Source organism: Engystomops pustulosus, chromosome 5 (genome assembly GCF_040894005.1).
Source record: "Engystomops pustulosus chromosome 5, aEngPut4.maternal, whole genome shotgun sequence".
Classification (NCBI taxonomy): Eukaryota; Metazoa; Chordata; class Amphibia; order Anura; family Leptodactylidae; genus Engystomops; species Engystomops pustulosus.
Window position 1 is genome coordinate 23,656,981 of NC_092415.1, and position 16,584 is coordinate 23,673,564.

General features: G+C 40.2%; 1 protein-coding gene across 1 annotated transcript in view; it reads left to right on the forward strand.

Annotated features, from left to right (window-relative positions):
- ANGPT1 (angiopoietin 1) overlaps positions 1-16,584 on the forward strand; it is a 217,551-nt gene that overhangs the window by 150,341 nt on the left and 50,626 nt on the right. The window contains exon 5 of the mRNA XM_072151330.1: positions 10,926-11,053. Within this exon, the coding sequence (XP_072007431.1) occupies positions 10,926-11,053 (128 nt within the window). The remainder of the gene's footprint in view (positions 1-10,925; positions 11,054-16,584) is intronic.

The following is a 16,584-nucleotide window of genomic DNA, read 5'->3' on the forward strand; positions in this document are numbered from 1 at the left end:
AAGTGCTGTCACTCTCTTGGTCACTCCTTATTTCCAAAAACACATGACCACTGCAGCCATCGGCGTAACTACAGGGGTAGCAGCCATAGCAACCGCTATGGGGCCCACAGTGTCAGGGGGCCACGACATCTGGGGTATTTGGTGTGAATATGCTATATGTATGTATTTGTGATATGTATATGCTCTAAATGTGTTTGCATATGTGATGTATATATACTGTATGTCTATGTATATGATGCATGGGTATATATGGAGTGAATATCCTGTATGGATATTGTTTAAGGGGTTAGTGTGGCCCCATTCAGAAATCCGCTATGAGGCCCGGCCTTTTCTAGTTACGCCACTGACTACATCCTATCACTGGCCTCAGTTATGAAGCTGGGATGTAGTGATTGGTTGCATTGGTCACATGAGTGCTGTAGAGCATGTTATTGCTGCAAAGAGTAACCCAGGAAAAACAGGGCCACTGGATCAGCAGCACTGGAACAGAGAGTTAGTGCTGTTTTTTATTATTTAGATTTTTTTATCCCGATCCCTGTGCTAGTTACATTTTTTTAAAATCCCAAGCCAATGCATCATATTCTATATATGATAATTCTCCTCTTTATTTGACCTACATGAATCTTCATATGAATTTATTTTACTTCCACCACATCTGAGCATGAGTAATACATCCAAAAGAATGGCGCGCGTTACATTTGAGAAAACAGACTTAAGCCGTGTGATTTATTCGCACTAACCTGAGGTCAATTGCATAAATTCATATACCCCCTTATCTCTAGAAATATACAATTATAGATAAGATATGCTGTATAGCGCAGTAAAAATAATATCTCTAGGTCACCAGCAAAAAAAAAACAATAACTCAGCAGACGCAAGTAGCCAGTTCTTCGACATCTTTTGTTCTAGGAACTCATCCAACTCGCTCAGGAAAGTATTACCATGTGTTTTACATTGCAGCTGATAAAAGCAAAATTGCTCATTTTGTGCTGTCACAGTGATAGATTCATTCAATCAAACATGATGAAACACCCCACAAACGTTTATAGGGCGTGCGTTCTGTAACCGTTATAGGCTGCTGCTCTACAACAATGCAAGCGATTGTCTATGGGAGCAATTTGTATAAGAGGCATCACAGACTACACTACTGTACAGAGAGACAGACACCAAGACTCAGGTTTCTTATATAGGAGCACTAGTGGCGTACAGTTCACTACAGAACATTTATTACTGGAAATGTTCATTGCATTGTATTACTTAGATGTAAATAAGTCATAAATGGGTGAACGGGCAGATTTACCGTATATTCTCGAGTATAGGCAGACCCAAGTATAAGCTGAGGCCCCTAATTTTACCACAAAAACCTGGGAAAACCTGTTAACTCGAGTATAAGCTGAGGGTGTGAAATGCATTGGTCACAGCCTCCCCAATATATAGCCTGCCGCACCCTGCCCAAATATATATAGCCAGCACCTGCCCCCCAGTATATAGCCTGCCAGCCCATATCCCCTAGTATATAGCCAGCCCCCTGCCCCAGTATATAGCCAGCCCCCTGCCCAAGTATATAGCCAGCAGCGGGGGAAGCTGGAAAGGTGAGTTTTTATATTTTTTTTTACTCGAGTATAAGCCGAGCTTGGGGGTTTTTGTGCTGAAAAACTAGGCTTATACTCGAGTATATATGGTAATTTGAGGATGGATAGATAGATAGATAAATACATAGATAAATAAATAGATAGATGTGAGACTAGATAGGTGTTTAGATAGATATATCTTTATATCTATTAGAAAGGTATATCTGGTTATAGATATATGACCAGACAGTTATATAGAAAGACTAGAGGAATAGATACATAGTTATAAGACATGATCGATCAATAGATATATAGACATGTGAAAGAGATCACTAGATAACTAGATAGATAAAACAGCTGTAAGGGCAGGACATGGACAAGGACAGTGAGCCCTAGATCTAAGCCCCCAAACAGTCCCTGACCACTCACTGGGTCCACCCTAAACATTGGCCAGTGTCGGGCCCTCCCTGAGTGTAGACACATAACAAGACAGACAAACAAATAACACAAAGGCGAGGTTGACAACAATTTAGGTGAGGTTAGGTGAGGAGTTACAACAAGATAGCAAGCAAAGTACATAATCGAATAGACAGGAGGATAGTAGAGAACGTAAGCCAATATCAAAAACACAGAAAAAAAAGGAGTACCTAGAAAAGCCATGAATCTAGCAATACAAATTATTGACCAGCAAAGGAGGATTGAGGGTTTATATCAGAGTCCTCCAGGTCAAAGGGGCAGGGCTCTGTCTAAGTATGAGCAATAACTCTTGCTGGTGCAGAGCAAGCATTGAAGAGAGCCTGCAGTCCAGCAAATAGAGCAGTATTCAGATCGGTGGCTGAAAAGTGCCAGTGCCTTTTCAACATGACAGTACGAACTGCAGAAGACCAAGAAACAGACGTAACAACAGCTTTACAAATAGTATCATTGAAAATGTTATAATTATGTGTCTACAATTCCTAATGTATGTATCTTCAAGGTAACAGACAACACATAACCCGTGTGACAGTGCTCCTGTAGTTGTGCTCAATTCTATCTGTCTCTTAATTCTAGCAAAAATATAAAGTGAATGTTTGCAAGAAGCATTGGGCAGTGTAAATGTTGGTTTGTAGTCTGTTACTATGGAAACAAATATCCCGGCATTGAGGCTGAAGACACAAAAGTTCATTTTCATGAAGACTGCATGCACTGTTGTAATTAATAGCCCGGTTGTGCTTGTGGACCTTCCCTTTAAAATGATGTGGACAATTTATTTGGTCCAGGTCCTTTCCTTGGCCAAGATGACTGACAACAGGCAGCAGTAGCTTGGATAGAAATGCAGACTAGGTAAATAGAAGTCAGAATTTAGGTAAAGAGCCCTTTAAAATGTTATGAAAAAGAGGCCTTTCAGAGTTCCTTTGGAGGAAAGACGAAGAGCAAATGAAATGTGAACAATGGGACAATCTTGGTCCAGGTCCCAGTGTGGACGTCTCTGCACTTCTTCGGAAGAGATCTTCTCATAGACACCGTGTGATGACGAGACATTGATTTACTGTTTATATTAAGACCTGAAGGAAAGGCCGAGGAGACTTTGCACATTTTACTCTTTGGACCCAAATGAATGTTTTGTATCATTTTTTTTTTGCAAACCACAAAATACTTTTTAAGCACAAGCAGTCTCTATATCTGGAACAGCCGATCTACGCCCGGTGCCTTTTACCCATAGCAGCCATAAATATTATCACAAGCGAGGGAGAGGAACAGAAGACGATCCAGCTGGGACTCACAGATCGTAATTTTAAAGGGGTTGTCTAGTTCAGAAATCCTATTTTAAATAGAGGATGTAACAGAATGTGTCCTAATAATGATATTACAGATATTAGGGATGTGTAGGACTCAGAGGAGCAAATATTCACAGTGACTGATCAACCAGTCTTAGAAAGCACTGCCACCAGGATTGGACTGGCCACCAAGGTTCTGGACGATCCTACATTAGACCCAGGCTTGGGTATCTATCTATATAATAATGTAATAATGAGCCTCCCAATGGAAAACAAATCTAAGACTATTTCTTATGTGAAAAAACTATTTTGTACAAAGCCTTGGATTACAAGAATAATTTGTTATCAAAGGAAGTTGTCCCATAACAAATCATTGACACTCAGGTGATTGGTGCCACAATGACCGACTACCATGGATTATTAGCAGAATTTGTACTCATAATCCAAATCGCTTGTGTATCAAAGCAAGTTTTCCCCATAGAAAATCACTGAAACCCGGAGGATTTGTTCCACACCCCAAAAATATTTAGTCATATGTAATACATCATCTAGTCCCTTTATTTTTTCTACCTCTTCAATATTGTTCTACAGTTCTGTGAGATAGGGATGTACAATACTGTAGAGGGTGGGGGTTGGGGTCACGTAATGCTTGTATTATGGAATTTTACTTGTAAACCAAGTTGCAATTTTTGTAAAATGCAAGACTGTCTAGCAGATCCAACACGAAATGGCACATGTCCATTAGCGATGGAGATTTTGATACCTTAGCATTATCACCTCTGCTGGGCCTGTGGTATCTCCAATGACTTTCACCCGAGAAATGCAATGCCTTCACCCGAACACCCAGACATCTCAACAGACAAGACCAAATGTTTCTGCTGCCCTCCACGGAGTTAGATAGCCACCACCACTTATCTGGGCTCTGAAGCTAATTTTCCTCTATTAGTCCCTACTACATTTGATTGATAGATCAATTTTACCCTTGACTACTATCACATTCGGAGACCCCACCACAACATTAAGGAAATATTTCAGCCTTCATTTGCTTATGCTATTTGATAATATCAGGTCTCTCTTAGTCAAGACATGGAACTTTGGCCTATCGGTAGAGTAGTACATTTTTTGTTTTGTTATAGTCGTAGAGTTCCATTTAGATGACGGTTCTCGTGTGTTGCCCCTGTTGTAGTAGGGAATCTACTGAACTTAACTGGACCTAAAGAAAAAAAACCTGGTATGACTTGGTACATAATTACATAGCGAAACTGTTTTGAAAAAAATCATGTTTTTGCTTTCTTCTGTTCTGTTCTTCCATGCCCATTCACACATACTTATATCTTGGAAAACAGCATTTGTTGATTCTACATGCATGGGTTCACATATTTTTTGCAATCTAGTTTGTATGTTTTATTCTTACACGGGTTCCTCTATGTTAATAACGTTGGGAATCACTGGTTTAGTAAATTCCATGGAATAGCTCAGAAACTGGAACTTACTAGAGAAACAATGCAGAGAATGTGACCGTCCTGTTAGCGGAGTCCTGACCTGTCACGTTTGACAATAAGCCCGTGTTGACAAACAGTCTCCCTTTGTAGATCGCAGAATCAAATCGGAGCGGCGTGAAGACTACACGTGAATGAAAATGACAGAAAACGGCAGGGTTAACGGCATGCATCACATCTGCACTGCGTCTGTATATAAGAGTATAGTCCTATAGCTTTCAGGTGTGCCGTCATGACACTTAATACATATGACATACGCCGGGGGTCTTTCAATGTCTTTTGTCTGAAAGTTTGAAAGACACAATAAAAGTAATGATCAACCCAAACACAAAAATATCCAAAATCTTAAAAAAAAAAAAAAAAAAACATGAAAAAATTAAAATGTTATGTTATATAGAGTAAAAACACCAGCGTTCTGCAGATCTTCTCCCGGTTGTCAGAACAGATCTGTTTACCAATGTAGTCCTGTTTCCCTTCTATCTACATAGGCTTCTATGTGACCAGACTCTCGTAACAGCTTTTGAGGACCCTACAGCTTTGGTATACGTGACAGCTTACTATTATCTGCTCCATTGCTATTGAAATGCTTTTTTTACTTTCCCACCGGACTGTGTTGACTCATGTCAACTAGAAACATACTCATTTTATTATGGATTCCGTTAAGGGGGGGGGGGGGCGGTTTCATTGTATGCAATGTCATTGTACCACCAAATCTGAGTAAATTGCTTAAGGATCTAAATTAATATTTTTTAAAAATGGTAAAGATGAGGCAGGGCTAAGTTTTAGATGTTAATTGTGTCATTTAAGGGGGTTGTACCAAGTATTATTGTTACCCCCTATCTACATATGATCGGTGAGGGTTCTGCTGAATTTGTCAACTAGAATGTACCCCCACCTCACAAGAAGTATACTCACTGATTGATAAAGCAGCTCTAATTGATGGGGCAGGTTGAGCATACCTACTGCCGCTCTACTCAACTCTATGGGAGTATCAGAAAAGGCCAAGGACAGCCGTCAGGCATCTCCGACACTCTCATAAACAATAAATGGAGGAGCAAGAGATACCTAGTTTTGTGATTGGCAATAGTATTGAATGCAGTGGCAGTAGGTATACTCAACCTGCCCCTCAATAAATGAGTGAGAATGTAATCCCCAATCTCGTGATCCGAGAAGTTGGACCCCCTTTGATTAGTTCCTTATCCGCTATCCTGTGATTTGGGGAACACTATTTTAACCCACCACCAAGAGCTCTATCTATCTCGAGAATAGGGGTCCACTCCATTACCGAGGCCAGGCTGAAAAAAGTTTTCCATGCATGTGCAGGCAGTCTCCATTCAGGTCTATTGGAAAATTGCAGACTAATCAAATCTATACGCACTGCTATTTCTTGACTCCCATAAACCTGGATGGAATGTCATTTGTTAGGGATTACTTTAAGGTGAATTAGTAGATTTTCTGTATACCAAATTTCCCTCTAATAATCTAACAAATCCAGCCTTGCTATATCTATTATAAGAAAAACCCTCAAAATTCCTCCTTAACAGTTAACCACTACCCAGAGCTATGCAGCTCACATAAAACTGGAACTTATGAGAAGCTTATAGGAAATTAATCTCTAGTAGATCCACAAATCGGGTATTTTGTAAAGTCAACAACGACGTTATGTGAACTAAATATCTTTTTACACGTCCCTGGTGCCTCAGTATGGAAGAAGAGCCTATAAACCAAGTGGGAATGTAACAATCCCATAAAACTCTACACACGAATCAGCTCTTTACGTGCAACTCAATCCTGACATGATAACATCTACTCACTTCTGACCCCCCAAAAAATCTCATTTTGGAATTATTTATCAGGATTTACCCTGTTATTCTTCTGTTTTTATTAAACCACCCATGAACTCTGGGATAGTTTTCTAATTTTCGTAGACAGTCTACAAACTCCATTATGTTGGGATTTAGGCAGATCCCTTGAGTTGTAGGTGTGTGGTAGGTAAGTCTATGACTGTAAGTGTGTTTACGGTGATCTTTTGACACCTGGTCCATCATTTCCCTCTGTGAAACAGATAGATTGTGATATTCCCAGCAGAGGCAACAAATAAGATACAACATATGTCTAAGAAATGCTGCAATAAAAAACAGATGCTCAGTGTCTCAAGGCAAAGAACGAATCCTTGTATATGTACAACTACCGATCTGTAAGACGGGATAGGAGCATCTCACATGGATCCTGACACCTTACGACGATCCCATGCTGGAATGTTCATCATCCCAATGGAACTTATCAATCTGGTTAACATTCTACATTTCCTCTCATTGGGACTTCACTAGATGATAACAGATATGATTGACTGAAGAGAAGGTTACAACTTCGCCTTGATGAGGACTATCTACAATATATTCCATCTGTCCATAAGTGGTATGCCAACAGGGTCAGACTAGGGGCCCACCCGAAGAAATATTTTGAAGGTTCATCCTCCCCTTGTGGAGTATATGAAGAGTATATGGAATATCTCAGTAGATTAGGTTAAATGAAGACTTAGTTCCATCTAGTTCAGCCTGATCCAGAAGAAACCAAAAAACCATTAAACCAATTGATGAGATGGTAGGGAAAACATTCCTTCCGAAATGAAAATGTAGTATTGGCTCTGCTTCAATACCTGATACCCAAACTGAAGTTTCCATAACATAAGGTAATTTTGTTCTAGGCTTTTATGCCAACGTATCAACCACAACATACTTTGGCAGCAACAAGTTAAAAACTCCATTTGTGATGGATACGTCTTTCCTCTATTAGTTGAGGACCACTCCATTGTCAAGGGTACAGGCGTAGGTATGAAAAGGTCATTCGAAAATTCTCTGTACTGCCCATTCATATATTTGTAAACTATAATTAAATTGCCCCATAAAAGTCTTTAATAAAACCTTAAATTTGATAACCTGTCCTTGTACTCTAATCTACCCATTCCCTTAAAGGTAATCCATCACCACGATTTACCTGCCCAAACTAACTTCTATGTTCTGTAGGACTATTCTCACACAAGCCATTGATACCTTTGTTTTTACTATCCAGTTGCTCCTTTCATGCCACAGCTACTGTGTAAATCAGTCTCCATGACGACAGACTACAAACAAACCCAATGTAGTCTGATTTTGCAGTAATACTCCAATCTTTGTCCTGCTTTACTATTATACATTCAGTAAGTTTGAAGGAAGTATGGCTGCATAGAAGGCTTGTTTGTAGTCTGTTACCAAAGAGACACATTACTCTGCATAGGTGATGTATACACAAAATAAAAGGTACACAGAACATTGCTTACATTTTTTTATTCTGATGCTTTGGAGCAATGGAGAGATTAGTTGTGATGGTGGACCTGGCCTTCAAGAAAGTGAATAATTCATACCCATCTGAAGAAGAAGCTTTGTATAGAATAGTCAGCAATTTATCTAGTGGGAAAGTTATGTATAGAAATATTATCATTTCATTATTTTCTAATAACAGTGAACTTCTATGATGTCTCCTTTGTCATCGTAAATATTAATGTTGGAACAGGAAGAGGGACAATATTTCTCTTCGTCTCTGTCCGGACTTCCTCTTCTCATGGTGGGTTCTTTAATATCCCTGGTGTATATAGGGTGTGGAGCTTCCTTTATATACCCTGTTGGGATACATTAGTGAGTAGCACATGACATATAGGGCAACACAAGTGATGCTTATAATAAAATATAGATCTTCGGATAGATGTACTTATACGTTAGCTTCTGTAGAAATGTACAAACGTTATATCGGAATCATACATGATGTTATTGTCTGGCAGATAACCTTTGCTCTCTCGTATGCCTGGCTTTGTTGAGGCAGTCACACAATAGAAAACATATTACTTTGAATACTATACTATATGTAGGTTGTAGTGTTTGCCTAGCACAATGTAGGTAGGATTAAAGGTCACTTCCCTAAACTAGTAACTAGGATTAGAGAAAATGATGGGACTACAAGGAGGTAGTCCTCCTAGTAGTCCGACCTCAATCAACCCACAATGGGTTCCCTATCTCATTTACAGGGAATACGTTGAATAGGTAAAATCTCTAAATATAAGTGTGATGGACAGACAGATAAATCATCATTGAAGGATGCTCTTACTAATGAAGTGAAGCTGAAAGTAGAAGTATGGATGAGTGGCCTGAAGAGAAACACAGAATGAACATCTCAGACCCTTTGTTCTGCATTTAAGATCCTGAAGGTGGGATCTGCCATGGAGTGGCATAGGGTGATCTGCTATTGGGTGCCATGGGTGAGTTTCTTGCCACAGGCGACACCACTTGCAGTTGAGCATACGGGGTACCAGCCCTATTACCATTGTTGGAAAACCATGCATAGACAACTCAATGAATGAAAAAGTTACATGGTATGGTGCCTAGGGCAGATTTTATAATAACACATCTTGCCGATCTAAGTTGGAGCCTGGAAACCAGGGGGGTGCCCAAAAAGTGGTCGGATGCAAGTTAAAATAACAACCAGTTTGGGCAACCAATGAGAAACTGGAGGAAGATCCTTCTTGTGGTCCCTTTTGTTGTGACGAAGAGCTACACAGGGTATCTATCCTCCCTCTTTTCCTCGTTATCTAGACCTAGAAAAGGGGAGTGGCAACAGGCAGAGCTGCTTCATGGACCAGAGATTAGCATTAGGGGGGCCCCAAGCAAAGTTATGCCAGATCAGCCCCTGTACATTATTATCGGAAGGCGGGGGGGGTCCTCAAGGTACACCATCAGACAAATGACTGATTATCATGTATATGGTATTAGTCAAATACATCAAGAATTATAGTATGATGCTGATCCAGTATGAGTAGACATCTAGGCCACCGTGTGATCCATGTGTATATTATGTAAAATAAAGTAGGAATGAAGACATATTTTGAAGAAGAATGAAGACATATTTTGCTCCTGGATGTCTGCTTTGATTCATCTGAGTAATAGGCTCCTATCTTACACTTTCTCCAGCTGTCCCTTGGTGGGGTCATGACTTCTCTTCTATTGATGGGTAGGTGAGAGTTCATGTTTGGCCACTTTTCTTCAGTTTATCTTACAAAATCCCTCATTCCACTACAAAGTTTTTCTTGAAAGTCCACTAAGGCTGAAATGAAACAGGACCTGGGTCCTTACAGCTTCCCGGCTATGGTTAGTGTCCTGGACATTCTCAGTCCATCAGTTGAGATCTACAGGACATTGAATAGTCAGTGTGGTCCATTAGCTATAATTAACCCCTTAATCCCATCTGCCTATCAGATTTCCATTTGTGTAGACACAATGACAGATGCTGCTCATATACATTACTCAGGCACCTGCAAGTTTGCTCAGCACTTAAGTCGTATCAGTAACACAATGGACGGACCGGGTGCGCGCTTACAAAATCACCTTCATCGGGGACAAGGAGAAATAGAGAAAGAAAAACATTATGTGTTTGGGTTCGTTAGAGTGGAGCGAATCATTGAAGATTTGATTGGTAAAAACGTTGCTGAATTTTTCAAAAGATTCGGGTTCGGGCTTAATCTATGCAATGTTGCTCCGTTTCTCCTGGAAAATATTAACCTCTTAAATTCTCTAAAAAAAAAACCTCTTATCAAATTTCTTACATTTTCTTTTACAATTTTTGAAATATTTTGTTTTCACTAAAACAAAAATAACAGTAGCCCAATCGAGGAGGTGCCAATGGACATTTTAACGGATCTGTTAGACTTCTGTTGTTATCCTATGTTACAATATTTGGCTCAAGTGAAGGAGAAAAGCTTCAGATATCTATCAGTGCCTGAAAATTGTCAACTCACGAATAAATTTGCTCATTTCTACAGGTGGTTGACGTATGTAAATTTTGGGTGTAGAAAATATTCAGGGTTAGAAATTGTTTCATATAAATATAGATATATAGTTATATAGATAGATAAATAGATAGACAGACAGAGACAGATAGACAGAAAGACAGACAGACAGACATATAGATTTATAGATAGATAGATAGATAGATAGATAGATAGATAGATAGATAGATAGATATTTCTTATTCTTTCTTTGTACTTACATTTTTGTTTCTTGCATTTGCAGTTTCCATAAAAACTACAAAGAGAGAAGAGGAGAAACCCTTCAGAGACTGCGCCGATCTCTACCACGCGGGGTTCAACAAAAGTGGCGTATACACCATATATATAAACAATGTATCTGAACCCAAAAAGGTAACAGTATTTACTCAACAAATACAAGCATCTGTACCTCATCTCTAACAAATTGCCCTGCCCTTACAAAATCCCAGCCCTACCCCCACCAATCCACACTTGTATGTTTATGCTACACGACCAGTGATTTACAATGCGCCATGTTGGGTGATACTGTATTCTTCTACTGATATGTTCTGTATGTGGATCTGTGTATACGAGGGGATTGGAAATAGTTTATTTACATGACTTTAAGCTAAAACAGTAAATTCCGATAAGACATGGTTGTCACGTTGATCCCTCCAGTAGCCGCTATTGTGTACGCTCACTGACACTGACTATAAAATCAGATCTCACGGAAAGATGTAACTGGATACATAAAGTATCAAGGTAAAAGTTCAGCAGAACTTAGTTGACAAGTTAGATGTTGACTTTGTTGTAGACTTTTGAAGTTCTGCCAGGTTCTTCTCATTTTATAAGGCTTATACCGTACACTGTAGGGTAAATGAATGTATATCTATATGATGTTATTCCTAAAATACTCTGCATCACATAAACAGCATGTCATAGACAAACCTCAGGATCAGGAGTGAAACCACTTCGGCTAAGAATGTAACTTGTGAGCTGGCACCCAGCTGTGGTGGATCAAAATTGCCCTTGTCCTGGGGCTTTATGAAAATTACAAGCCCTTGACAATTGTTATTGTGATGTTCTAATTTCTTTTTAATGGTGTGTCAATTACTGCCTACATACAATAAAGCAAGATTCTATGGTAGCCTTCCATTCAAACTTCACATGAAAATGTACAGGGTGAGTGGTTCAGTAGTCAACCGGTCCCCTAGAAGCCTTGGCCCCAGGCTAGCATTCAAATTGCTCATGTCTTTACTCCTGTCAACCAGTCTGTCAACTAGTCTAGGAAGCTTATGTCCATTTATCAGTTTTAGAGAAGGGCCAGATTGATGGACAATGTTGTTTTTGACCTACTGGTGAATTTTAAGACATCATTTAGGGGCCAATCACCCATAGAGGTCCCAGTTCTCCGTCTCATAGGCTTAATGTGGTCTATAGGTTGTTGAAACTTCTACAAAATTGATTGCCTTCCAATTCCTTGTTGGTTCTCAGAGAACCTGGGAGAACTCACTGGATACCACCCCTTCACTACTACCATCACCATGGAATGGTCCCCTCTAAGTGTCTGCAAAGAATCAACAACTCTCCCTCTATCCACCACATTAGGATGAGTGCTCCACACCAGATCAGAGGCTGTAATCTCCTGTTTGTAACAATGGGAATGTCATCAGAACTGGCACAGAAAAAACATATAGATGAACAGGGAAAACAGAAGTATATGATGGGAGTATCTCTATAGGGGAAAGCGTCAGACAACATGGAAGAGACCACTAGATCTACGATCAAGGACAGGCCTAAAAAAGGTTTTGTCCTTCATCGGAAAATAAATCATGGTTACCAGATAGGTAGATAAAAGGCTTTAGAGAAAATCCATTTGAGGTGGGGGGACTATATCTCACTGTATAGACCAGTGATGGGCAACCTTTTGAGCTTGGTGTGTCAAAATTTGCCAAAAAACCGAGCATAACTCGGGTGGTGTGTCACCTTGACAAAAAAACATAATTTTATGATATTTATAGTTTAAATAACAAATATGTATAATTATTTAACTTCTAGGGTACTTTAACCCTAGGTTGTCTGATTGATCCAACCATGTACTGCCATACAACAGTATTCCAGTATATGGGGATTTTCCACATCATCTATTATTATATAAAATTCGCACATTGTAATAGATCGGTTACAATCAGACAGGTGTGGAAAAGATTAGTAACCTGCAAACTTTCAGTCATGAAAGGTCACAGGTTATAGCGAGGGTGCAGGCGCCGCTGTCCGCATCTCCTTCATGCCTTCTTGGCATGGAGAAGGCGTGAGGAGCAAAATAATCGCAATGTCTGGCGATTTGCAAGGTGTTGTGATTATTTCAGGGCTTGTACGTCACAAAACTGACACACAAGCCCTGATGACTGTCTTCTATCATACAGTGCACTGACCTTACTTACTGTATGATGAGAGTGGTTGTCCTCCCTGGTCCCTGCTGTGGAGATGGTCAGTGTAGAGGTTGCAGCTGCTGGGACATCACACAGGGCAGCAGCAATGTGGCCTCTGACTGTGCTGCCATCCTCCCCCCACCACAACTATCAGGAGCTGCAGAGGAGTCTCCCTGGTTTACGGCTGGGTCACCTCTCCTGCTGTGCCCCGTGCTGATACCTGTGCTGACTGGAGACACTAGACACAGCTCACACATGGGGAGGGGCCGGCCCGGGGGAGGAGGAGTAGGGGGGAGTCCTGGGAGCTCAGTGCAATCTCTCAGCCTCCTGGCTACTGCACCTGGTCATGTAGGATGAAAATCTCAGGCAGCCGCGTGTCAGTGAAAATGGCTACGCGTGTCAGCAGTGACACGCGTGTCATAGGTTAGCCATCACTGGTATAGACTTAGCTTTATATGGCTAACTCCAAAATAGGTGTTGGCAGATGACCTTCTGCAGCGTGGAGGCTATATTAGCACATTAGAGTCTGTCTTGTGATTTGTTAATTGAGTTTCAGTTACTTTTTGCACTTCCAAAGAATCTCGGGCACTGCTACAATGGCCTCCTGCCCAATACCACTTTAGGCCGTGCCGTTTTCACACCGTTTTTATACTTTGCTGATCCACAAATAATCTGTTACCGCTATAAATGACAAGTTTTCCAAACTCCGGTTTCAAAAGACGCCTGTGTTTCTAATAAGAAGCGTCTGCTTGTACTCTGTGTCCAGTGTGGAGACCTGGGTTTATTACACAGTGATTGTTGCTTATTTAAGATCATCTGAGAAAGTGTCGGAGGGCAGTGGGATTACAGCAATGTGTGTTTTGTGCATGCTAGATTTGACTCTGTACCAACTCATGAACTCAGCTCACATTGCTGGATAGGAGGAGTAGTTCAGCTTATAAATCAGAGCAACATATGGAGACCTGGAACTGTTCAAGAGTATGAGACGCTGAGAAGTAAGTGGAGAATAGTCTCATCACGTCTCCTCATACTTCTCATATTTTCGTGCCACCCAATGATGTCCTAAATCCTAGTGGATTATACTCAGATTTGTAAAGTGAGAAATGAGCTCTAAATACAGTACAGTAGCTCCCATACACATCCACTAAGCAGACACTAGGCTACAAAAACATGGCGGCCTCCCCAGCTTTACTACAGTCCTTCAACTATTACAGATTTATTTTTCTTCCTAATCATCTCAAGATCCTAGAAAATCATCAGGAAGGTCTTGTTTAGAGTCGGTAAAGGTTCTAACAAAGAGTTCATGGAAATTTCACATAGTGTCAAATCTTTTATTATATATGGAATTACACTCCCAAATATACAGAGAAAATCCCATTTATGATGATGAAGGAGATAAAGGCTATTTTTTCTTTTAGAGAGTTTTCTTGCAGCATTGCTATGCTCATCCATACTCCACAACATGACAGCATATTGATCCCAAGGAGGTAGGTTTGAATTTAGGAAAATATTAACCACATATGTTTGTATACAGATCTGCCCCCTAGTGGTGACAGTAAGAAATAATATTTTAATATTTGGCTTTGTGGAAAAACATGCAGTATGTATCCCATTGCATGATATTTGGTAAGTTGGAGATTAAGAAAGTTGGAGTTCTCAATTACTTTATGGGGCATTCATCATACATGTGATGTGATCCCCACCCCCAGGTAACTGCTGGATCTATTAGGAGTACTCCTTAAAATATCCAGCAGGGTTGCACCGCTGGGCAGTTCTATGGCTTCTAATTCTTCCATGTGGAAAGCCTGTGTGTCATCTCTTCCAGAGTTCCATGTGGTACCTTCAATGCGGGTTTTGACCACAACTGTGATGCTACAGGAGAAGTATAGTTTTTCCCTTTATGCATCCACTGGTGCTGTCTTTTGCGTTCCCCCTCATGAATCTATGAGATAAGTGCTGAAACACATAGGGAAGAGACATGTAGCACTAGGGTAAGAAGAACCTTTTTAGGGCACTTTCTTGGGATTGCCCTTGTCAGGGCAACAGCTATTTTCATAACAAGTATGAACTAGGGAAAGTGAGAGTTGATCTTGCCCGATGACAGACTGGTAAAATTGGTCCATTCTTTCTTACTCTTTGACATTTGATGCAGGGATATTGTCTTACAGTCTTTTTGGTTCTACTTTTAAACAATTAGAGATTACTGGCTTATTTTTAACTTTATAATTATTGGTAGTAAAAGTTACATTTTAAATTCCATACCAATAATTTACTTGAACTCTGGATCAGGTACCTATTATCTATATATATGATTTTGTAGAACATAGGTGTGCTTGATTTTGTGTACCTGTGTGACATCACATGACCAGGGATATAACAAGCCATGCACCTGTGTGACATCACATGACCAGGAATATAACAAGCCATGCCCCTGTGTGACATCCCATAACCAGGGATATAACAAGCCATGCACCTGTGTGACATCCCACAACCAGGGATATCACAAGCCATGCCCCTGTGTGACATCCCACAACCAGGGATATAACAAGCCATGCACCTGTGTGACATCACATGACCAGGAATATAACAAGCCATGCCCCTGTGTGACATCCCATAACCAGGGATATAACAAGCCATGCCCCTGTGTGACATCCCACAACCAGGGATATAACAAGCCATGAACCTGTGTGACATCACATGAAAAGGGAAAGAGATCTAGAAAACCATGAGGAATTGATATAGAAAGTATAATGGAAAATTGTGGAATATTTCATCATACGAAAAATAACCTTTATTAGCTGAAAGTTGGACAAAATAATGTGGCTTTGTGCTCTGATATATTCTCTGTCCTCTTAGTCTAAGGTCTTCTGAGTACATGTCATTGCTTGATGCCTCAAAAGTTGCCACTTTTAAGGGCTACATTGAGTGTACATTGCTACTTATAGGATTGGGTTCAACTTTTCTCATAGGGTTAAATGAGGCTGCATTCAAACTGCTATGTTTTGTCCTAAAAATTCAGTTCACATGTTTATAGCGATACAGTAGGCACAAAATATGTAAATCTGCATTATAGAGATGTTAATGAGGTCAGGGCAATTGGAATGAAGGTTTCCCAGGATTTTGTCACCACGCCTGGTGAATAACAACTAGATCTTTTCGGTTCATGGACCCTGGATCCTTATTTAAGTTCAGTCTTGCATAAATGTTTGGGTGCTATAAATTCAATAAAAATTCAAGAACACAACTTCTGTAAAGGAACTGAGACAAAATCCATCCAATTCATGAATAGCCATTAATTACAGACAACGTCCAAGGTCTGCGGATAAAAATGTCTGCCAGACTGCCACTCTTTTTTGGGTGGACACCTCCCCACTGACAAACAAATTGGATGAGCCAATTGGGTTAAGTCACTGCCTATTCCTTAAAGATTCTACCAATGGGAAAGAGTTGATGCTCCCTTGTTCACATTAGATGGTTATCAGATACCAATGT